Here is a 21631-nt window from a genome sequence, read left to right on the forward strand (position 1 = left end):
CTAACATCTCCAATGCAGAGTTTGCCGATTCTTTCATATAACAAGTGGAGAGACTTAGCAGCTGTCAAAAGAAAATATTGCAATCTGACAAGTTTTTAACAGAAAAACATGGGGCCAAATCCTCAAAAAACATGCCTAACTTAACTTTCAGCAGTTAAGTTACACAGGCGTAAAATTTCTACCTAAGTGCCCGATCCACAAAGCACTTACCTAGAAATTACACGCCGTGTAACTTAAGTGCCTCCGTCGCAAGGCGGTCGTCTGATCGAGGGGGCGATTCCTATTTAAATGAGGCGCGCTCCCGCGCCGGACGTTCGGCGCATGCGTGTGACGTCATTTTTCCCAACGTGCATCGCGCGAACGTACTTTACGCCGTGCTTTGTGGATCGCGACGGGACAATAAAGTTGCGTCGGGTAAAAAAAAAGTTACGCGCCGGGAAAAAAAAAAAAAAATCGAAATTTAAAAAAAAACGCGGCGATCGAAAAAAAGGTTTGTTTTTACAAGGTCTAAACAGTTTACACCTTGTAAAAGCATCCCTAATTTTACGCATGCAAAACGTAACTTACGCAGAAAACACAAAGCTAAAAAGTTTTGTGGATCTGCCTAAGTACTCATTTGCATACGCAAAGCGGCATTTCAACTTGAAATGCCCCCAGCGGCGGATGCGGTACTGCATCCTAAGATCCGACAGTGTAAGTCTATTACAGATGTCGGATCTTCTGCCTATCTTTGGAAAAATCCTTCTGAGGGTCGTTTCAAAAGATAGGCACAGGGATACGCAGGCTGAACAGCAGTTCCGCCTGCGTATCTCCTTTGAAGATTTGGCCCATTGTAACTAATGCTTCCTTCTTAGGTGAAAAATATGAACTTCTGTGTGTGTAAAGAAAAAAAGTAGTCTGCCAAGTTTGTAACAACATGAAACATTGTAACTAACTCTTCCTTCTTGATCAAACTTGTGTGTGTAACGCAGGAAGTTTAACCACTTAAAGTCTAATAGCCGCATTCAAAAAGACTTACGACGTTGTAAGTCTGAATGCGCGCCGTCGCATATTTAAGCGTATTCTGGAAACCAGATATGCTTAAATTTGGCTAAGATACGACCGTAAGTCTCCTACGCCGTCGTATCTTATGTGCATATTCACGCTGGCCGCTAGAAAGCTCAATTTGTGGGGGGAAAAAAATGTTGTTTGGGAGCCACGTCGCACAGCCGAGCAATTGTCAGTTAAAGCGATGCAAAAAGTGGCCTTGTCTTTGGCCGGGCAAATGGTCCGGGGCTTAAGTGGTTAAAGATATGCTGGTAAGTTAATTAACTCCTGTCTAATTTGGCCCTAGTTTGTACTGTATATAAGATAGGGACTATAGATTGTAAGCTCCTTGAGGGCAGGGACTGATGTGAATGTACAGTACTGGGTAAAAATGTTGGGGCTACATAAATACATTCTGTAATGAAATAAGATGCAGTAAATGGAGTGGGTACAACTTTAGCCATCATAAAAAAAAATACCTACTTTAATAAAGGTAGAAAACAATTCCATCAATAGAACTATAGTCAAAGGGAACAGTCTTATGGGCCGTACACACGACCGAACATGTCTGCTGAAACTGGTCCGCGGACCAGTTTCAGCAGACATGTTCGGTCGTGTGTAGGCCCGAGCGGACAGGATTCCAGCATACATTTGCCCGCCGGGCCTTTTTCCAGCGTGCAAATATTTCTGGACTTGTTTTAAAACAGCCCGCTGAAATCCTGCCCGCTCGGACATGTTCGGTCGTCAGTACAGACCTACCGTACATGTCCGAGCGCCCGCCATCCCTCGCATGCGTCGAATGACTTTGACGCATGCGTGGAAGCATTGAACTGGCAGGGCCGCCCACGTCGCCGTGGCGACGGCGCGGACACGCCCCGCGTATTGTTTACGCGCGGATTTCTGTATGATGGCGAGTACAGCCACCATACAGAAATCCCCGGGCAGACATGTACGGTGAAAACGGTCCGGCGGACCGGTTTCATCGTACATGTATGCTCGTCTGTACGCGGCCTTAGAGGACTTACCTCTTGTAGTCTTTGCTGCTCGCTGTCACACAGGAATGTTCCAAACAAGCAGCTGTAAAGGTGATCCAGAATAGTCAGCAGAAAATGTTCATTGAATTCAAATGCATGAGGAAACTGTGGAGAATATCAGCACAAATTACATATAAACTTCACAAGGAAAAAGACCAAAGTGCAACAATCTAGAGAAAACGGAGGAATACATTTTAACGGTTCCTGTAATAAGAGAGCTATTATTACACAGACTTAACACCTAGAATAGAAATAAAAAGAAAAATGGTTTCCCTCCTTCTACTACATACAGCAGAATGCAGAAAGAGCCTGACCCATCATGGGAGGTTTTGTTTTCTAACGGATTAGGGGGGCTGCGCCACGTATGGAGCGGACGCCACTGGCATACCCCCAATTTGGACAAAGATGGGCAAAAAAAAAAAAAATGCATTCATTCCCTATATGAAAACTAAAACATACATAAATCTTTCTGCAATAATAAAAAAAAAGGAAAACGTTAAATTGCTTGTGATATGATATTGTTCTAAGCTCATTTCATTCTTTGTACGGGTAAGTAAATGGGAAGGACACCCAAACATCAGGTACTATCACCCAGAACAAATTCAGTGCATGACATGTCTGGTCATGCCAATTGTTGACACAGACAGGGGGCTCTTGACACTTCTTGAAACATCTTTCAATTTACAGCTTAGAGCCGGTTCACACTACCGCGACCTTGTGTCACCCCAAGTCGCGTAACATGACAAATTACATGGAAGTGAGTGGGAGTTGTCTTAATACACACTACTGAAGTCGCTTTGACTTCAGAAAAGGTTCCTGTACTACTTCAAGGTGACTTCTAGGCGACTTGTACTTATTGATTTCAATGGAAGTCGCCTCCAAGTTGGATCCCCCGTCTTAAAACGACAGCAGCTACAAATACTGCAGCTGCTGACTTTTACAAAATGGACACTTACTTGTCCAGCACGCCCGCGATGACGTCAGCCGAGCACGAGCAATCGCTCGTCCCTCGGCTGCACCCGCCGCCATCCTCGGTTAGGGAATCGGGAAGTGAAGGGTTGTGGCTTCACTGACCGGTTCCCTACTGCACATGCGCGAGTAGCGCGCCGCGTGACTGGTCCCCGCTCTCTCCTGGGAACAGTGCATTTCCCAGGAGACAGCGGGGGTGCAGGTAAGGGCGTGTCTTCCGCAATAGTTGTTCCCGGAAGTGGGTGCAAATACCTGTCTTAGGCAGCCCCCTACCCCCTGAAAGGTGCCAAATGTGACACCAGGGGGGGAGGGTTCCGAAAAGCGGAAGCTCCATTTTTGGGTGGAGCTCCACTTTAACTGAAGCAACTTTTCAGGAAGTGAAAATAGTTTTCTACGGCAAACCCCTCCCTCCCACAGAGCAGATTATTATGTGATTGGCCACTGGCAAAGTCGTCTGTCCTGGAGGTGACTTGAAGTCGCGTTGTAAGTCGCTCCAAGTAGCGCTGAAGTCGCGCTCAAGTCGTTTCCAAGTTGCCTTGTAAAGTTGCGCTGGAAGTCATGTAGCCCCAGTGTGAACCGGTTCTAAGTCTTTTTTCTTGTATCTCATTCATTCAGATGAAAGTACACATTAACATTCCTTGGAGTCAATGTCTGGTTCCCACACTGCTACAAAAGGTACCCCTGTATACATTGCCTAACAATACAGGTGGTACTCAACATGTAACCCTAAAACTTGAGACTTCTGTATGAGCAGAACAACTTACCTGCTTCGTCATTTGCCAAACACAGTCAATGAACTGCAGGAACACCGGGGACCTGTCGGCATCTGCGTGGTTCTTGTCACCATGGCCAACTCTCTTCAGTGGGGAAAGAAAAAAAGTCTTTAAGATTGTGATGTAATCATTATCAATACTAAAAAAAAAGGAGTAATAGGTGCTGTACTGAAATTCTCTGAAATCAATCTTATATGACCCACAGTCAAAATAAAAATCCTAAATCTACACAATATTCTGATCAATAATATGAATACTGTACAAAATCCATACCTGTATTGAACAAAAAACAGCTTCCCACGAAAACTCTCACCATTCTAATCAGCTGTCAATACGGCCACAGAACTAATACGGCTCTCTTCCAACTACTGCAGGTCTGTTCCCAATCTACATCCTATATTTAGCATACACAAATCTCCAAAATTTGGAGCCTTTTCAGCAAGAAACATCATAAATGCTCCATTCAGGTGTAATTGCAGCCTGAACCCTTTTCCTTCCGATTTACTCACTTCTGAGGGGGCTCAGGTAAGTATTGGGGGGATAGGGGGGCTGCTGCACACAGAAGTTTTATAAAATGAAATGCATTAAGATAAAAAAACCTTCTGCCTTTACAACCACTTTAAGCAGTTACAGAAAATGTTTTTCCCATTTGGGGGAAAAAAGATTTTATGTATGCAAATAAAAACCGACCATTGTAAGCCTCGGTGGGTAAATCCTTGACACCCTGGGCTCTCAGGAAGTGGGTTAAATAATGCTGAATTCAACCTAGTAGAGGATTTAATCCTAGTAGAGGATTCGTCCTGACAACTGTAGCAGTGAACCTTCACGTAAAGGGATGAGATTTGCAGTGAAAGCTGCTTTTATTTATTTTTTAACTGTAGCAAAATAGGTGGCGTCGGGCTTTAACAGACTAAAGATTAACATTAACACCTTTTACCGCCAACAACATATGGCTACGACAGTGGCAGAAAAGGTGCCGTGACAGCCTGGAGTGTGTGCGCATCTCTCAGCTTTCAGATGACAGCAACTAAGCAGCTATATAGCAGCCCTAGCATTTTCACCAACACCTGGTAGTGCGCCACCCACCTACCATTATTTTATTCTCCAGGGTCTCGGCTTTTAGAAAATTATTGTTTTGTGGTTTTAACCAATCTTAATTATTATTATTTTTTTAAACCTGTGTGCAAAAAAGGCACAAAAATGTCTGGCAGTGAAAGTGTTAAACCTCCATTATCCTAATGGCCCGTACACACGATCCGAAAATCGGACTAGATCGTCTGACTTTTTTCGCTTAATAGTTGCAAGAAGAAATTGAATAGGTTGATTTTTTTTTGTAGGTTTTACCCAACAGTTATTTGTTTATGACCAATTTGAGCCGCCCCCCCCGCTGTTTTGGGGAGACAGGCACCCTGGTCTGCTTCATGGCCCCCTTTGGGTCGGCAGCGGAGTAGGGGCAAGTACAAAGCGGAGGACACATAATCTACATGGTAGCACTGATTCTATGTACATGACTGGTTTTATGTACCACTGAATAATTGTTTTAACCACTTAAGACCCAGACATTTAGGCAGCTAAAGGACCCGGCCAGTTTTTGCGATTCGGCACTGAGTCGCTTTAACTGACAATTGCGCGGTCGTGCGACGTGGCTCCCAAACAAAAAATTGGCGTCCTTTTTTCCCCACAAATAGAGCTTTTTTTTTGGTAGTATTTGATCACCTCTGCGTTTTTTTTGTGCTATAAACCAAAATAGAGCGACAATTTTGAAAAAAAATGCAATATTTTTTACTTTTTGCTATAATAAATTTCCCCCAAAAATATATAAAAAAAATTTAAAATTTCCTCAGTTTAGGCCGATACGTATTCTTCTACCTATAAGCGTTTATCGGTTGGTTTGCGCAAAATTTATAGCGTTTACAAAATAGGGGATAGTTTTATTGCATTTTTATTATAATTTTTTTTTTACTACCAATGGCGGCGATCATCGATTTTTTTCATGACTGCGACATTATGGCGGACACTTCGGACAATTTTGACAAATTTTTGGGACCATTGTCATTTTCACAGCAAAAAATGTATTTAAAATGCATGGTTTACTGTGAAAATGACAATTGCAGTTTGGGAGTTAACCACAAGGGGGCGCTGATGGGGTTATGTGTGACCTCATGTGTGTTTACAACTGTAGGGGGGTGTGGCTGTAGGTGTGACGTCATCGATTGTGATTCCCTATATAGGGGAACACACGATTGATCACGGCGCCACAGTGAAGAACGGGGAAGCTGTGTTTACACACGGCTCTCCCCGTTCTTCAGCTCCGGGGACCGATCGCGGGACTCCAGCGGCGATCGGGTCTGCGAGTACCGCGGCCACGGAGCTTCGGACTGGGTCGCGTGCGCGCGACCCCACGGCTGGGCTTAAAGGGCAACGTAGAGGTACGTTGATGTGCCCAGCCGTGCCATTCTGCCGACGTATATCGGCGTGAAGGGGTCCTTAACCACTTAAGCAGCTAAATGCCCAGGCCAGGTTTTGCGATTTGGCACTGCGTCGCTTTAAACAGACAATTGCGCGGTCGTGCGACGTGGCTCCCAAACAAAATTGGCGTCCTTTTTCCCCCACAAATAGAGCTTTCTTTTGGTGGTATTTGATCACCTCTGCGGTTTTTATTTTTTGCGCTATAAAACAAAAATAGAGCGACAATTTTGAAAAAAATTCAATAATTTTTTACTTTTTGCTATAATAAATATCCCCCAAAAACATCTAAAAAAAACATGTTTCCCCAGTTTAGGCCGATACGTATTCTTCTACCTATTTTTGGTAAAAAAAAAAAAAAAAAATCGCAATAAGCGTTTATCGATTGGTTTGCGCAAAATTTATAGCGTTTACAAAATAGGGGATAGTTTTATTGCATTTTTATTAATTATTTTTTTTTTACTACTATTGGCGGCGATCAGGTTTTTTTTTCATGACTGCGACATTATGGCGGACACTTCGGACAATTTTTGGGACCATTGTCATTTTCACAGCAAAAAATGCATTTAAAATGCATTGTTTATTGTGAAAATGACAGTTGCAGTTTGGGAGTTAACCACAGGGGGCGCTGTAGGAGTTAGGGTTCACCTAGTGTGTGTTTACAACTGTAGGGGGGTGTGGCTGTAGGACTGACGTCATCGATCGAGTCTCCATTATAAAAAGGATCACTCGATCGATGCAGCCGCCACAGTGAAGCACGGGGAAGCAGTGTTTACACACGGCTCTCCCCGTTTTTCAGCTCCGGGGAGCGATCGCGACGGAGCGGCTATAAACGAATAGCCACGCCGTCGTCCCGGATCGCTCCCCGAGGGAATCCGCCCGCCGCGGAGGGGGTCCCGATCAGACCCCCCACCCGCTAGACTGCAAGGACGTATATATACGTTATGCTGTATGGATATTTCTGTGTCCTCATTGATATGCTGCCTTTGTTTGTTTTTTGTAGCGCAGTGGAAAATGTATTTGTGTTTTTTGTGTCTGATTTAAAAAAAAAAAAGAAATTGAATAGGTTACGAAAATTCTCGTATGACAGAAAAAAAAAAAAAAAAAAAGTCGGAAGTGCTGTTATGTGTAATGCATTTGTATTTTCGGACGACAACCATACTGACTAAAATGAAAATTGTACAATTTAGTATCGCACAAGGAAAATTTTCGTGCTTGTCCGATCGAATATTTAAATCGGATGAATTGTGATCGGCTCTCTAAATCTGTGTACCAACGATCCGATTATCGTACAATTATCCCTCGGATGACAGTTTTCGTACGATATTCGGATCGTGGGTACAGGCCACAAGCTGGAAAATGACAAAGCACTAACATTATTCACATTTTATGCCAAGGTATGGAGACTATTGCACAGATTTACAAATATCATTTGCCAGACTTTTATATAAAATAACATTATGCCTAGAATTACTGGCATTACTGATTTTTCTTGACAAGCTGGATCCTAAATTTGCCATGTACTTAGTGAAATGTATAATACCCTGGGCAATGACAGAAACTTACAAGATAGAACCTGTGCCCAAAGCTGAGCCATTCTTTTTCTACCAGCACTTGGAAGCCGCGAATGGTGCGGTAGTAACCATCCAGCATGAGCATGGCAAGAGAGGTGAGCTGCGCAGTGCGGTCCCAGCCATCGCTGCAATGAACCACCGCCGAGGTCTTTCCAGATTCCACTTTGTCAGCAATCCGCAAGGCACCAGCCAGGATGGACTACAGGGAAAAGAAATAATGTAATGAGAATTTATGATTGGTACAGATGCCTGTTTGAAACATGTGCTGCTATTCTTTATTTTACTCTCTAAAAGGAGCGATATGTATTTCAAGTCGACCTCAAATCAAAAAGTCAAGATTTGTCATGTTATAGGGCAGGGACCACATTAGAAACTGGCACTGTTAAGGAGGGCCGAAACTAATTCTGCTCAAAATCAATTTGGGACCTGGGAAGATCCATAGGTATGTAAACATACAGAAAAAAAACACCTGATGCTAGGAATAAAAAGTATGAAATAGGTTAAAGTGGTTGTAAACCCACTATTTGGACTTTTACCTACAGGTAAGCCTATAACAAGGCTTACCTGTAGGTAAGGAGAATATCTCCTAAACCTGCACGGTTTAGGAGATATTCCCCCCGCAATGCGGGCAGCGCATGCGCAGGGGGGAATCCACGGCTGAAGGACCGGCATCCGCCGGACCCTGCCGATTTTAAATCTCCCGCGCGCACGCGCGGGAGTGACGTCATCGCCGCTCCAGCCAATCACAGCGCTGGAGCGGCGATACCCGGAAGACACGCCGGAGCAAGATGACATCCTGCTCGGCGTGGACCAGGTAAGTGGTACACACCTCGTTCCGAGGTAAGTATTTCATAATAGGCTAGTATGCGGTGCATACTAGCCTATTATGCCTTTTGCATTGCAGGTTTGGGAAAAAAAAAAAAAGTTTATGCGGTTTACAACCGCTTTAATGAAATGGGTCTCTTTAAGATAAGCAGTTTGGGGGGGGGGGGGGGGGGGGGGTATAAAAGGGCGACTGAGCCTTTTGTCTGGAATTTCTCCTGAAAAATAGAAGTAAACTTCCCGGTATGTGGGGGTGGTTGGGTACTCTTGTGCCTATAGTCCAAGGCAGGGGTGTCCAAACTTTTTTCAAAGAGGGCCAGAATTGATGAAGTGAACATTAATGAGGGCCGACCATTTTGCCTGACATTTTTTGAGCCAATTAAAATTAAATGCAAATGAACAAATACACTGCCCAACCAGAATTGTCTTGCCTTTGTAGCTGTGTGTGGTGAAGAGTCTAAGAATGAGCTTGCACAGGCATATAACATGCACTTTGACGTTACGAGAGAAGATTGTTTGTTTTGTTTTTTTTTAATAAAAGAACTGTGAAGCAAAATAAGGTTCACTGCCCACCAATGCAGCCTAATCAGTGCCCATCAATGCAGCCTCACCATTGCCTGAATGTAGCCTCACCATTGCCATGAATACAGCCTCACCATTGCCATGAATGCAGCCTCACATGTGTCATGAATGCAGCCTCACATGTGTCATGAATGCAGCCTCACATGTGTCATGAATGCAGCCTCTGGATACAGCCTCACAAGTGCCATAAATGCAGCCTCACCATTGCCATCAGTGCAGCCTGATCCATGGCCATCTGCAGCCTTGGAGGGGACAGGGAGGGGGGCGGGACGAGCGCAAACAGATTACATAAAGGAGAATCTCCTGTTTGCTCAGTGGCCTTTTTAATACAAAGTTCCGCCTCCTATGATAGACAGAACAGTTGTCCAATGCCAGCCCAGGAGACGGGACTTCCTATTACAGATGCCACTGAGTAAATAGGAGATTCTCTTGTATGCCAGAACGATAAATATGGTATATAGCTTTTGTAGCCCCCCCCCCCCCCCCAACGAATCCCGGTGGCGCTCAGGGATTCATTGGGGGCCACAAAAGATATATATATATATACACAAATTACCAGTGGGGCCGCATTAAACTGGAACGAGGGCCGCAATTGGCCCGCAAGCCGTACTTTGGACATGCCTGGTTTAAGGCCTCATGCCCACAGAGGTTTTAAAAACGGGCTGTAAAGCTAGTACAGACTCCAGGAAAAAAGCGGCGTTAAAAAACTTGATTTTATCCGTGTTTTGCATTGAATTTAATGCACGTTTAGCCGAGCTGGCTTTCATCCGTATTTCTTTGTCTCTATTCAAAAATCAATGGTTCCCTATGGGAGCCCATTGATTTGAATAGAAGTCGCACCAGAAGTCGGATCAAGATGATCCGAATTGAGGTGCGACTTGTGTGCTGAGAATCTTGAAGGGGGAAGCCCTGCCAAAATGTTAAAAAAACATTTTTTGCATGAGGTTCCTCCTCAAGATGATACCAGACCATTCGGTCTGGATCTTAAGGGGAAGCCCCACGCCAAAATAAATAAAGCCCCAAGATCCCCCCCGAACCGTACCAGGCCACATGCCCTTAACATGGGGGGGTGCTTTGGGGCCCCCTGCCCCAAAGCACCTTGCCCCTGTGTTGATGAGGACAAGGGCCCCTTCCCAACAACCCTGGCCATTGGTTGTCGGGGTCTGCGGGCGGGGGGCTTATCGGAATCTGATTTCGGATAGTAGGGAGGCAATTGATATCTGATGTAAGGGGGGGGGGGGGGTGTGCATTGGACATCAAATCTTACAGTTACAACCAGCCCTTTAAAGTGGTTGTAAACCCTTACAATCCACGTTTTACTACAGATGAGCCTATAACAAGGCTTACCTGTAGCTACCGTGGATATCTCCTAAAACGTCATGGTTTAGGAGATATCCCCTGTATCAGCATGTGCCGACATCATCGTTGCTTTAGCTGACGTGCCGTTACCGTGACCAGGGTTGCCAACTTTCAGTAAATTTACAAACAGTTTGTAAAATCCGTACTTTTTGCATCTGTCCTTGAATGTCCACTGCGGACATATAGGCAGCATGTCTGTCACTGACATTCATGGACAAATGCAATAATTATGGATTTTACAAACTGTTTTTAAATTTACTGAAAGTTGGCAACCCTGACCGTGACGTCATCGCGGCTCCAGCCAATCACAGCACCAGAGCCTGCAATACCCGGAAATAACTCCAGGAGTGATGTCGCCGGCTGGAGCAGTGTGCAGGGACCGCAGCGGGGGCTTCGATCTAAGGCGAGCATTTCATAATGAGCTAGAATGCTATGCATACTAGCTCATTATGCCTTTGTCTTGCATATACATTGATTTTTTTTTTCTTTTACAACTACTTTAAAGTGGATGTAAACCCAATTCATGAAATGTAAAAGCTGGGCACATACATCTGCAGCGTTTTGTTATCTCTCTTCAAAGAGCTAAGTTCCATAGCTCTGTCCTGACCCATTCCTCTGTTATCAGCCTGATAACTCCTGACAAATTCTCTGACACATCAGATAAAAGCAGCCTGAAATTTCTGTCAGGGGAGGTTGCTAAAATAGATTAGCAGGGAGATGGCCCTGTTACAATACACCTCTGAGAGTCTCTACCTATGATGAGAGGGGGTGTGTGCCATTCATCCAATCAGCAATGTTAGCTATCTTGGTTGTATGCCCAGACATCACACTCTGTGTTAAACAGGAAGAGAAAATCTCCCAACAGGATCTGAACTTTCTAAACAGTATATAAATGTGAAGATAGCAGATATACATGTAAAACCTATGTAGGGAGATTTGGTTCATCTCTGTGTATCATCTGAGGCTGCTCACTTCAATGAATGTATGGAGGATTTACATCCACTTTAAGGGCAACTATAATTCTGATGCACCCCACAATGACATTAAGTTTAACACCCATGCTCTACTGTGCTGAACCCTGCCCACCGTATGGCATTCAACAGCGCAGTTTTAAATTCTGACTACATACAGTATACGCAAGCCACCCAACACCAGTGCGTCCAATAAAAAATAAAATTAAAAAAAAGGGAAGATCTTTAAAGTGGTTGTCAACCCTTACAGACCCCTTTGACCTCCAGGTAAGCCTAGATTAAGGCTTACCTGTAGGTGCAAGAAATATCTCCCCAACTTACACGGTTAAGAAGTTATTTCCAAGAAAGGCGGCACCGATGTCTATGGCGCATGCTCTGTAGACAACGGAGTGCAGGCACACTGCTACTAATGGCATTATGCTGTTAGTGGTGGCTCCCGCGCGCATGCGTGGGAATGACGTTATCTCTGCTCTGGCCAGTCACAGCGCCGGAGCAGCGATACCTAGAAGTCACTCTGGTATCATGGTGGCGACGGAGGAGGTGTTCGAGGACCACTGCGGGGGCTTTGTTCTCACCTAAGCAATTCATAATGAGCTAGTATGCTATGCATACTAGCTCATTATTCTTTTGTCTTGCGGGGTGTTTTTTTTTGAGAGAGGGTTTACTTCTTCTTTAAGCAGTACTTAAACTCTGGCTACCTCTCCTTTTCTTGTGAGCCCAGAGCATCAAGTATACAGCTTGGACTCACAAGAGAGCGATGCTTAGCACAGTGTTCATGTCACTATATAAGCATCAGTCTCTACATCACTCAGGATTGTCCACAGCTAATGCAGAAAGAAGAGGGAGAGGACCTCAGAACATCACGATGGGACTGAAGGAAACTCTAAAAAAGGTAATCCTAGGATTGGGTTTCAGGTTGACTGAAAAACAGCGTGAAGGTGATATACACTTGCACTCATTCTGACATTTTCACAAAGCGTGTCTAGCATATAAAACTGACCTTAATGTGCTCCAACCAGTGTGTGGACTCCAGATTAGACAGCCAGTGTGATTCCTGAATACTAGGATAGGAGATCTCCTTCAGTTTTCTTAGAGATTCCCTCATCACATGAATATTGTGGATGTCTAGAAAGATCAGCTCCGCGTTTTGGTACGCATCCTCACTTTCAAATCCTCCTCCTTTAGACTGCAACACCAAAAAGGGAAACTGCTTATCGGTGACAATGGATGATGTGAACACAGAAGTCATCCGTGTAACAAACACAGGACATTGCTCATTCCCAAATCTGAATGACAGGTACTGTATAGAGAAGCCAAAGACTACTACAAACTAATGTTCTATGACCACACTGAAGATGAAAGGGATTGCATGGGTTTGAAAATTCATTATTTAACCAATAAACGTGAATATATTCATTCTGCCTAATTGCCATTTGTGGCACACAGAATGATCATTTAAAAAATCTGATTAACTACTTGCCGACCTGCCGCCGCCGACGTTTTACAGCGGCAGGTTGGCTCCCCTGCGCGAGAGCCCGTAGCTCTACGTCAGCTCTCTCGCAGGATACTAGGGGCGCGCGCCCCCGCTCGCAGCCGAGTCCCGTGTCTGGCAGGGCGCGATCGCCGCCAGGCACCCGCGATTGCTCGTTACAGAGCGGGGACCGGAAGCTGTGTAAACACACAGCTCCCGGTCCTGTCAGGGGGGAAATGCTGATCCTCTGTTCATACAACGTATGAACAGAAGATCAGTGATTTCCCCTAGTGAGGCCACCCCCCCCCCCCCACAGTAAGAACACACCCAGGGAACATACTTAACCCCTTCCACGCCCCCAAGTGTTAACCCCTTCACTGCCAGTGGCATTTTTATAGTAATCCAATGCATTTTTATAGCACGGATCGCTATAAAAATGCCAATGGTCCCAAAAATGTGTCAAAAGTGTACGAAGTGTCCACCACAATGTCGCAGTACCGGAAAAAAAAAAAAAAACGCTGATCGCCGCCATTACTAGTAAAAAAAAAAAAATATTAATACCCCCTATTTTGTAAACGCTATAACTTTTACGCAAACCAATCAATAAATGCTGCGTTTGGACAGCATAATATATATATATTCTTTTCTCTTTCTTGTTTTTTAACCACTTCAGCCCTGGAAGGATTTACCCCCTAATGAACAGGACATTTTTTTTACGATACCACACTGCGCTACTTCACCTGAAGTTACTTTGTGCAACATTGTACCCAAACAAAATTGATGTCCCTTTTTCCCACAAAATAGAGCTTTCTTTTAGTGGTATTTGATCACCTCTGCGGTATATTTGTGCTATAAACAAAAAAAGACTGACAATTTTGAATATATATATATATATATATATATATATATATATATATATATATATATATATATATATATGTGTGTGTGTGTGTGTGTGTGTGTATATGTGTGTGTGTGAGAGAGATAGAGATATATATATATATAGAGATATATATATATATATATATATATATATATATATATATATATATATATATATATATATATATATATATATATATCACACACACATATATATATATATATATATATATATATATATAATATAATATGATACTTTCTGCCATAAAACATATCCAATAAAAAAATAATCGAATTTCTTCATCAATTTAGATCAATATGTATTCTGCTACATATTTTTGGTTAAAAAAAAAAAAATCACAATAAGTGTATATTAATGGATTTGCGCAAAAGTTATAACGTCTACAAACTATGGGATATTTTTATGGAATTTTAAATTTATTTAAACTAGTGATGGCGGCCATCAGCAATTTTTAGCTGAACTGCGATATTGCGGCAGACAAAATCGGACACCTGACACGTTTTGGGGACCAGTGACATTACAGTTATCAGTGCTAGAAAAAAAATGCACCGTTACTGTACTAATGACACTGGCAGGAAAGGAGTTAACATCAGGGGCGATCAAAGGGTTAAGTGTGTCCCTAGGGGGTGCTTTACAACTGTGGGGGGGGGTTGCTTTGACCGTTTTGCTTGCTTAGCAGAAACACAAGATCTTAATTTTCCCCTCTAGCAGAACAGCCATCTGCCTTGTTTACATAGTCAGACCGCCGTTCTGCCTCTCCTCAGAATGATCGGTGGGTCCCGGCGGACATAATGTTCAATCACAGTGGGAGAGGGGCTCTGGTGGCGTGCCCCAGGGCACAAAAAAAATAAATCACGTACAGGTATGGGATTTTGCTCTTAAGGGCTGCCCTGCCACAGTATATGTATTGCGGCAGGACAGTACATATTCTTTAAGCGGTTAAAGAAAAATTTAGCAGAATATTGTTAAACGTTGCTATTAATAATTGGGGATTTACTTGTAACATAACCAGGGGTGCCTAGCCATGCATCTTGGGCAGGGTAACTGTGTGTAAATAAATAATACTACCTTATTAGCCACAGCATTGGCACTAGCCCTAGCATCAAAAATGAAGATTTTGTGGGATTGCGCATTGGCATCCATGATGGATTGGAGGTACTTCTCATCTTCTTTACACCTCTTCCCAGTGACCCCTGGTGTGGGCTGACTGCACCGTATGATGGTAGCCTGAGTTTCCGGGTGAATCCAAGAGAGGACCTGTTAAAAAAAATAAAAATAAACACTTACACACACAGTTCAGTGACCCAGATCATAACAAACAGCTAAATACATTGGGACTGAATTTCATTTGGGGGTCCCCTTCACATCTCGAGGAACTGTGGACAAAGCAGCACCAGAGCTACACTGTGGCAAAGACACAAACCATTTTGTCTGAAAGAGTGTGAGAGAATGCAAATTTACTGGCTATCTTTCTGACTCTGCCAAGTCGCTAAATGAGAGAACAAGTATAGAATTAAGTCTAGCACTTTTCTAATCCCCATTTACAGCATAGTTTGTCCAACTTCAGTATGTCTCAGGTATGTTTCCTGGAACAAGTCCGATGACAGAGTAACTTTAAAGTGCACCTCCAGGATATTCGCGACCCCTCCACCTCCACTTCCAGCCCCTTAGGCCCCGTACACACGGTCGGACAAAACCGATGAGAATGGACCGAGGTTCAGTTTCATGGGTCCAAACCGACGGTGTGTATAGCCCATCGGTCTGTTTTCCTTCGGTCCGAAATCTCAAAACATGCTTCAAAACCGAACCGATGGCCCGCTGCCCGATCGGTCCAAACCGATGGTTAGTACAGAAAAGCATCGGTTCAAAACCCGCGCATGCCCAGACTCAAGTCGACACATGCTTGGAAGCATTGAAATTAGTTTTATTCAGCACGTCGCGTGTTTGACGTCACCGCGTTCTGACCCGATCGGTTTTTGGAACGATGGTGTGTACACACATCAGGCCACTTCAGCGGTAAACCGATGAAAACGGTCCGTCGGAACATTCTCATCGGTTTTGTCCGACCGTGTGTACGGGGCCTCAAACTGGTATGAAAAAAAAACTATCCAGATGTGCGTTTACCTATGCGAAAAAATAAAAGCTCACAACCCCAATCGTATTCTGCGATCCACCAATCAAAACCTTGTCCAGATACCCAAGGCCAGATACAAGTCCAAAGGAGATCGAAGATTTGCAGTCCAGGGACCTCGACTGTGGAATGCTCTACCAACCACCACTCAATTGGAGTTGGACCACTTGGTCTTCAGGAGAAGGATTAAAACCCATCTCTTCTGAGGTCAAAGGGTTTCACTCACAGAATGGATACAGCGCCCAGAGGCGATTCAGTTCGCATGTGTTGCGCTATATAAGTTTTTCACTCACTCACTCACAATGTGGACATTTCCTACTAGTAGAGGTGACACTTGCAACGACCAGTTCCACTCTCATAGGCTCCAGAGGCAAGAAGGAAAACTCACAGGGGCAGTGAGGGGACCAGTGCCCAAGAACATAATGAACAGGGAAAAATGTCTGGTCCCCTAGGCAGGAAATTAGTTTGGCCCATAGGGGAAGCTGGGACTTTGATCCATTACATTGCAGAAGAGCTTAAGCCAGCATTTTTTTTTTTTTTTCGTTCAACCCAGTTGGGTTAAACGAAAACAAAAAAAAAACCTGGCAGCTCAGAAGAAGCCACTGCACTAACTACCTGATGTCAGTACATCGATTTCCCCTGCATGGCTATTGTTTTCTGACAGGGGGAAGCCCTCCCGTCGCCAGAACACTCCAGTCAGCAGTGATTGGGAGACGATTGGCAGACCTTTTTCGGTCATGCCACTTCAACAGACCGACTCCTGTACACACAGGCCGAATGTCGGACAATTTCCATTGAAACGGTCAATGCCGCCCGACATTCGGCCTGCGTGTACTAGGCTTCAGGTAGAGGTGTTTTAAATCAAGACTGAGAAGTAAAGTCATTGATGCACAATTCACTACTTAAAAAAGGATAAGAGGGGGGGGGGGAGAGGGGGGAGGGTTCCACCCTCTGGAACATGTTACATGCTAAGCTGGCCATAGATGGATTTGAACCATGGGCAGGTATGAGCAGGCTGCCTGTACCCAAGTCAATTTATCAATCAATCAACTTGGGTACAACCAGCATGTCGTATTTTTAGGATGCAATTTATTTCCAGTGGCTACCAATAATGACTGTGTGTTCCCCCGCCTGGGACGGCTTCCCATGCCCCCTCCCCTCCCCCCCCCTTGCCAGGAGGGATTCCCCCAACACTGTGTTGATGGGGGAATTTGAACAGTACTGTATAATTACCAATAGAGACACTTGTACTTACTGGTATACGCCCATTTGCTCTGAATACGGCAATCCTCCTCAGTTCATCATCAGGCATAGTTACTGGGATGACCAGAGTGGCTGGGTAGGTGTCACAAAGATCATATCGGTCGTTTACTCTTGTAATTCTCCAACTCTCATTAGGTACCCCCTAAAAAATATAACATTGAGACATTATTACAAACTGATAAAAAAAAAGGGGGGGGGGGACTGAAACGATAGTGATGTTCAACTCCTGAACTGATATTCTGCACTTGTGTTTTAATTGCTAGCTACTAGATCAGCCATCATGTGAGATAGGAGGATACTATACAGGAGAACCAACACATTAAAAAGAGGTGAAACATTCACTGAGACTTTACCTTGACAGCTGACACATCAAGAGAAGCAAACATTTTACTGGGCTCTTGTGAGGACAAAGTCATTAAACTCCAAACTTCAGCCCTGCTATTTGGTATGGAAACCAATGAGGATTCCCCACCATAAAGTATCACTTAAATGCAGAAGACATTTTTCTGTTTTCACCAACAAATTCTAGCATAAAATTATAATCTGTTCATAGACTGCAATTAACATTCGTTCTGCAGAGAAATCATGTAGAAGTGTTGTCACCCCGTGCACAGGGTAACCACCTTAGGCCTCGGTCACACATGGCGTACTATAGCATACACCTGTGTAGAGCAGTGTTTTACACACACAGGGGAGAACGGATGTTCTGTGCATTCCTGTGCAGGGAGCCACATTGATGTCAATTGGAACACAGCGGCTGCACCAGTGTTGCCAACCTACTGGATTGAAATTTGCAGACACAACACCCAAAAGTTACAAAATTACAGTTTTAAGTGCAAATTAGAGTATTTAGGCTACAAACAAATACAATATGCAATTTGCCTTATTATCTACCTTAAATCATATTGCTAACAAAATATTTGATTTTATTTTTGATAGAATAAGTAGCTCAGGGACAGGCCTCCGGAGGGCAAGAAATTAGAATGGGTGGTACACACACACACACACACACACACACACACACATAAAGTTGACTCTCAGGCCTCATACACATGGCCGAGTTTCTTGGCAAAAACCAGCAAGAAGCTTGCTGGGGGTTTATTTTTGCTGAGGAAACCGGTCGTGAGGAAACTTTTCAACGAGGAAACCGACAAGGATCTCGACGGGCCAAAAAGAAAGCATGTCTTCTTTTTCCCCGACGGGAATGGGAAAATTTGGCTCGCTGAGATCCTCGGCGGCTTCACAAGGAACTCGACGAGCAAAACAATGTGTTTTGCCCGTCAAGTTTCTCGGCCGTGTGTACGAGGCCTCACAGTGACACAGCAGTGTGCAGCAGCACAGATGATGATGAGACCTCTCCAACATGACATGTCCTCTCCTGAGTCACAGTGACATTCTCTCTCCAAGCCAAGTGGTCCCACCAGTCCACTCCAGTCTAAACAGCACTGACGGTCCCAGCCTGCCTAGCTCCCATATCACCACACATGAGGCTCTGGCCACTCTGCTTGGCTCCATTGCACCATGACATCACACGACATGCTCAGGCACCGCCTCTGCCAGAGCTGCCCGATCACACTGTAGCAAGCACTCGGATGGTCTCAGCCGACTCTGGACCAAGCCGAGCATCACAGTCATATTTTTTACTGGCAACCTTTTACTGGCAGGAGAAAATTGCCTGGCAGTTGGCAACACTGGGCTGCACGGACAGAGCACGGATGGAGGAGACATGTGGGTTCATGTAGTTTCAAATGCACGTTAAAGCGGAGTTCCACCCGTTTAAAAGTCAGCAGCTACAAAAAGTATAGCTGCTAACTTTTAATAATCAGACACTCACCTGTCCTATGGTCCAGTGATGCAGGCGCACAAAGCCCTGCTCCTCTCCCCCCTCCTTTCTGCAGCGCTGGAATCGTTAATGTTGGTGCCGCGATGTGATTGGCCAGGCAATCTTATGGGACCTGTGACGTGTCCCAGAAGATTGCAGGGAGGGGGAGAGGTGAACTTCCTTTCGGCGCCACAGAGTCCTGGAAGTGGGAGCTGGGTGCCTCTAAAAAGAGGGTATCCGCCCCCCCCAGAAATGACATGCCAAATGTGGCATGTCAGGGGGTCACCATCACTTAAAGTGGAAGTTCCATTTTTTGGGTGGAACTCCGCTTTAAACAAGAGATAAACTTTAATTTAACTCCAGCTAAAAAATGTAAGCAGTTATAGCAACAGCTTTTTTTTTTTTTGTTTAAGTGGAACTTTAGTCAGAAAATTAAAGGAGTTTTTATCTTATTGCATTCTATTTATTAGGATAAAAAAAATCTTCTGTATGTAGCAGCCTCCCAAGCAACCCCCCTAATTACTTACCTGAGCCCCATCTCTCTCCAGTGATGTCCACAAGTGTCTTAACCTGCCAGGAGCAGTGAAGAGGAGGATCTGAGCTGCTCTGTGCAAATCCACTGCACAGAGCAGGCAAGTTTGTCATTTAAAAAAAAAAAACGAGACTTTACAATGACTTAAAGTCCTGCTAGATCACTTTAAGCTGCCACATTTTGCAGGTATAGCTATATAAAACAATAAAAATAAGTGCCTAAAATGTTTAAAATACAGTCTTGCCCTGCTTTGCACATGCTTTCTATTGTTCATCACTGTGTCGAAGTTGTAGAGGACGATCCGCTGACAGCTTAAAGATTTACTGCTGTTCGGGGGCTCTGGGCTTCAGCAAAATGGCAGCCTCCGGCAAGAAGGAGGCAAAGGACTGCCAAAGACACTAATGCCCTGTACACACGATCGGTTCATCCGATGAAAACGGTCTGATGGATTTTTTCATCAGATATCCGATGAAGTTGACTTTCATCAGTCATGCCTACACACCATCAGTTAAAAAAACGATTGTGTCAGAACGCGGTGACGTAAAACACAACGACGTGCTGAGAAAAATGAAGTTCAATGCTTCTGAGCATGCGTCGACTTGATTCTGAGCATAAGTTGATTTTTAACCAATGGATTTCCCCACAGACGATTGTTTTTTTCTATCGTTTTTTTTAACCATCAGATAATTTTAAAACAAGTTCCTAGTTTTTTCACCGATGGATAAAAAACCGATGGGGCCCACACACGATCGGTTCGTCTGATGAAAACGGTCCATCAGACCGTTTTCATCAGACGAACCGATCGTGTGTACGCGGCTTTAGGGGTAATTTACTAACACTGCACAGTGAAAAATCTGGTACAGCTCCGAAACAGAAACCGATCAGCTTCCAGGTTTTTAGTTTTTTTATGTCAAAGCTTTATTGAACAAGTGTAAGTTAGAAGCCGATTGGCTACCATGTACAACTGCACCAGATTTTGCACTCTCCAGTTTTAGTAAATCAACCCCATAGAACAGGGATCCTCAAACTACGGCCCTCCAGCTGTTGTAGAACTACACATCCCATGAGGCCTTGTAATGCACTGACATTCACAGACATGACTAGGCATGATGGGAATTGTAGTTCCTGAACAACTGGAGGGCCGTAGTTTGAAGACCCCTGCCATAGAATTTCAGAATAATCAGCCTGCTCCATGAAAGAGAAAGGAGAATGTGTAGAAATTGTCCTTGTTTCTCTACAATGACTGGGGCTGCCACTTTGGACATAAATTATGCTTAGGAGTTTGTTTTAGACAAAAATATTGTGATATATGAATATATTACGTACCTGTCTTCTGTACTCTAGTATGGGGTCATACACCTTCCAGCCATTTTCCCCAAAGACTTCCTTGTATTCAAAGGCAAACATAGTCTGTGAAAGGCAAACAGTTACTATAATGTATTTTAACAAGTCTACAAATACTAAAATACAAAAGAACACTTCACTAAAGCTGACCATACATGGATTGTAATTGAGATCCAACTAAATTTCGATCCATCTGTGGCTGTTCCTGTTCATGAGAAGTCCATCCATCTCTCACAAACCGGCTTGTTGGAAAATGTTGCTTTGATCAGTGCATGCAGCCAATCATCTGCAGCGCTGATCAATGTATTCTGACGGCAGGGGAGTCCGGCAAGGATTCCCTCATCCACCTTCAACGTGTGGAGGGGGGAATTGGTTTAGTTTTTTTTCCATTCAACCGGCTGGTGGAATTTTTTTTTTTTAATGGAACCACGTTTGGCCAGCTTAAGAGAGCTTTCCTTACAGGTATTAAGTAATCTGGGCTTTTCTGGGCTACATAAGCAACAGCTAGGCATACACCTCAAATAAAATACATTTTTCAAGTACAAAACTGGAGTTCTCCGTGACAAGGCCATTTTTTGCGTTACTTTA

The 21631-nt window shown here is 44.0% G+C and overlaps 1 protein-coding gene across 2 annotated transcripts in view; it reads right to left on the reverse strand.

Moving 5' to 3' along the window:
• MTMR2 (myotubularin related protein 2) overlaps window positions 1-21631 on the reverse strand; it is a 55381-nt gene that overhangs the window by 10705 nt on the left and 23045 nt on the right. For both annotated transcript variants that reach the window (XM_040340180.1, XM_040340179.1), the window contains exons 7-13: window positions 21026-21109; window positions 17338-17487; window positions 15020-15208; window positions 12577-12762; window positions 7835-8041; window positions 3794-3886; window positions 2052-2165 (exon numbers count right to left, since the gene is read on the reverse strand). In XM_040340180.1, coding sequence (XP_040196114.1) covers window positions 2052-2165; window positions 3794-3886; window positions 7835-8041; window positions 12577-12762; window positions 15020-15208; window positions 17338-17487; window positions 21026-21109 — 1023 coding nt within the window. The remainder of the gene's footprint in view (window positions 1-2051; window positions 2166-3793; window positions 3887-7834; window positions 8042-12576; window positions 12763-15019; window positions 15209-17337; window positions 17488-21025; window positions 21110-21631) is intronic.

The sequence above is a fragment of the Rana temporaria genome, chromosome 2, assembly GCF_905171775.1.
Source record: "Rana temporaria chromosome 2, aRanTem1.1, whole genome shotgun sequence".
Lineage (NCBI taxonomy): Eukaryota > Metazoa > Chordata > Amphibia > Anura > Ranidae > Rana > Rana temporaria.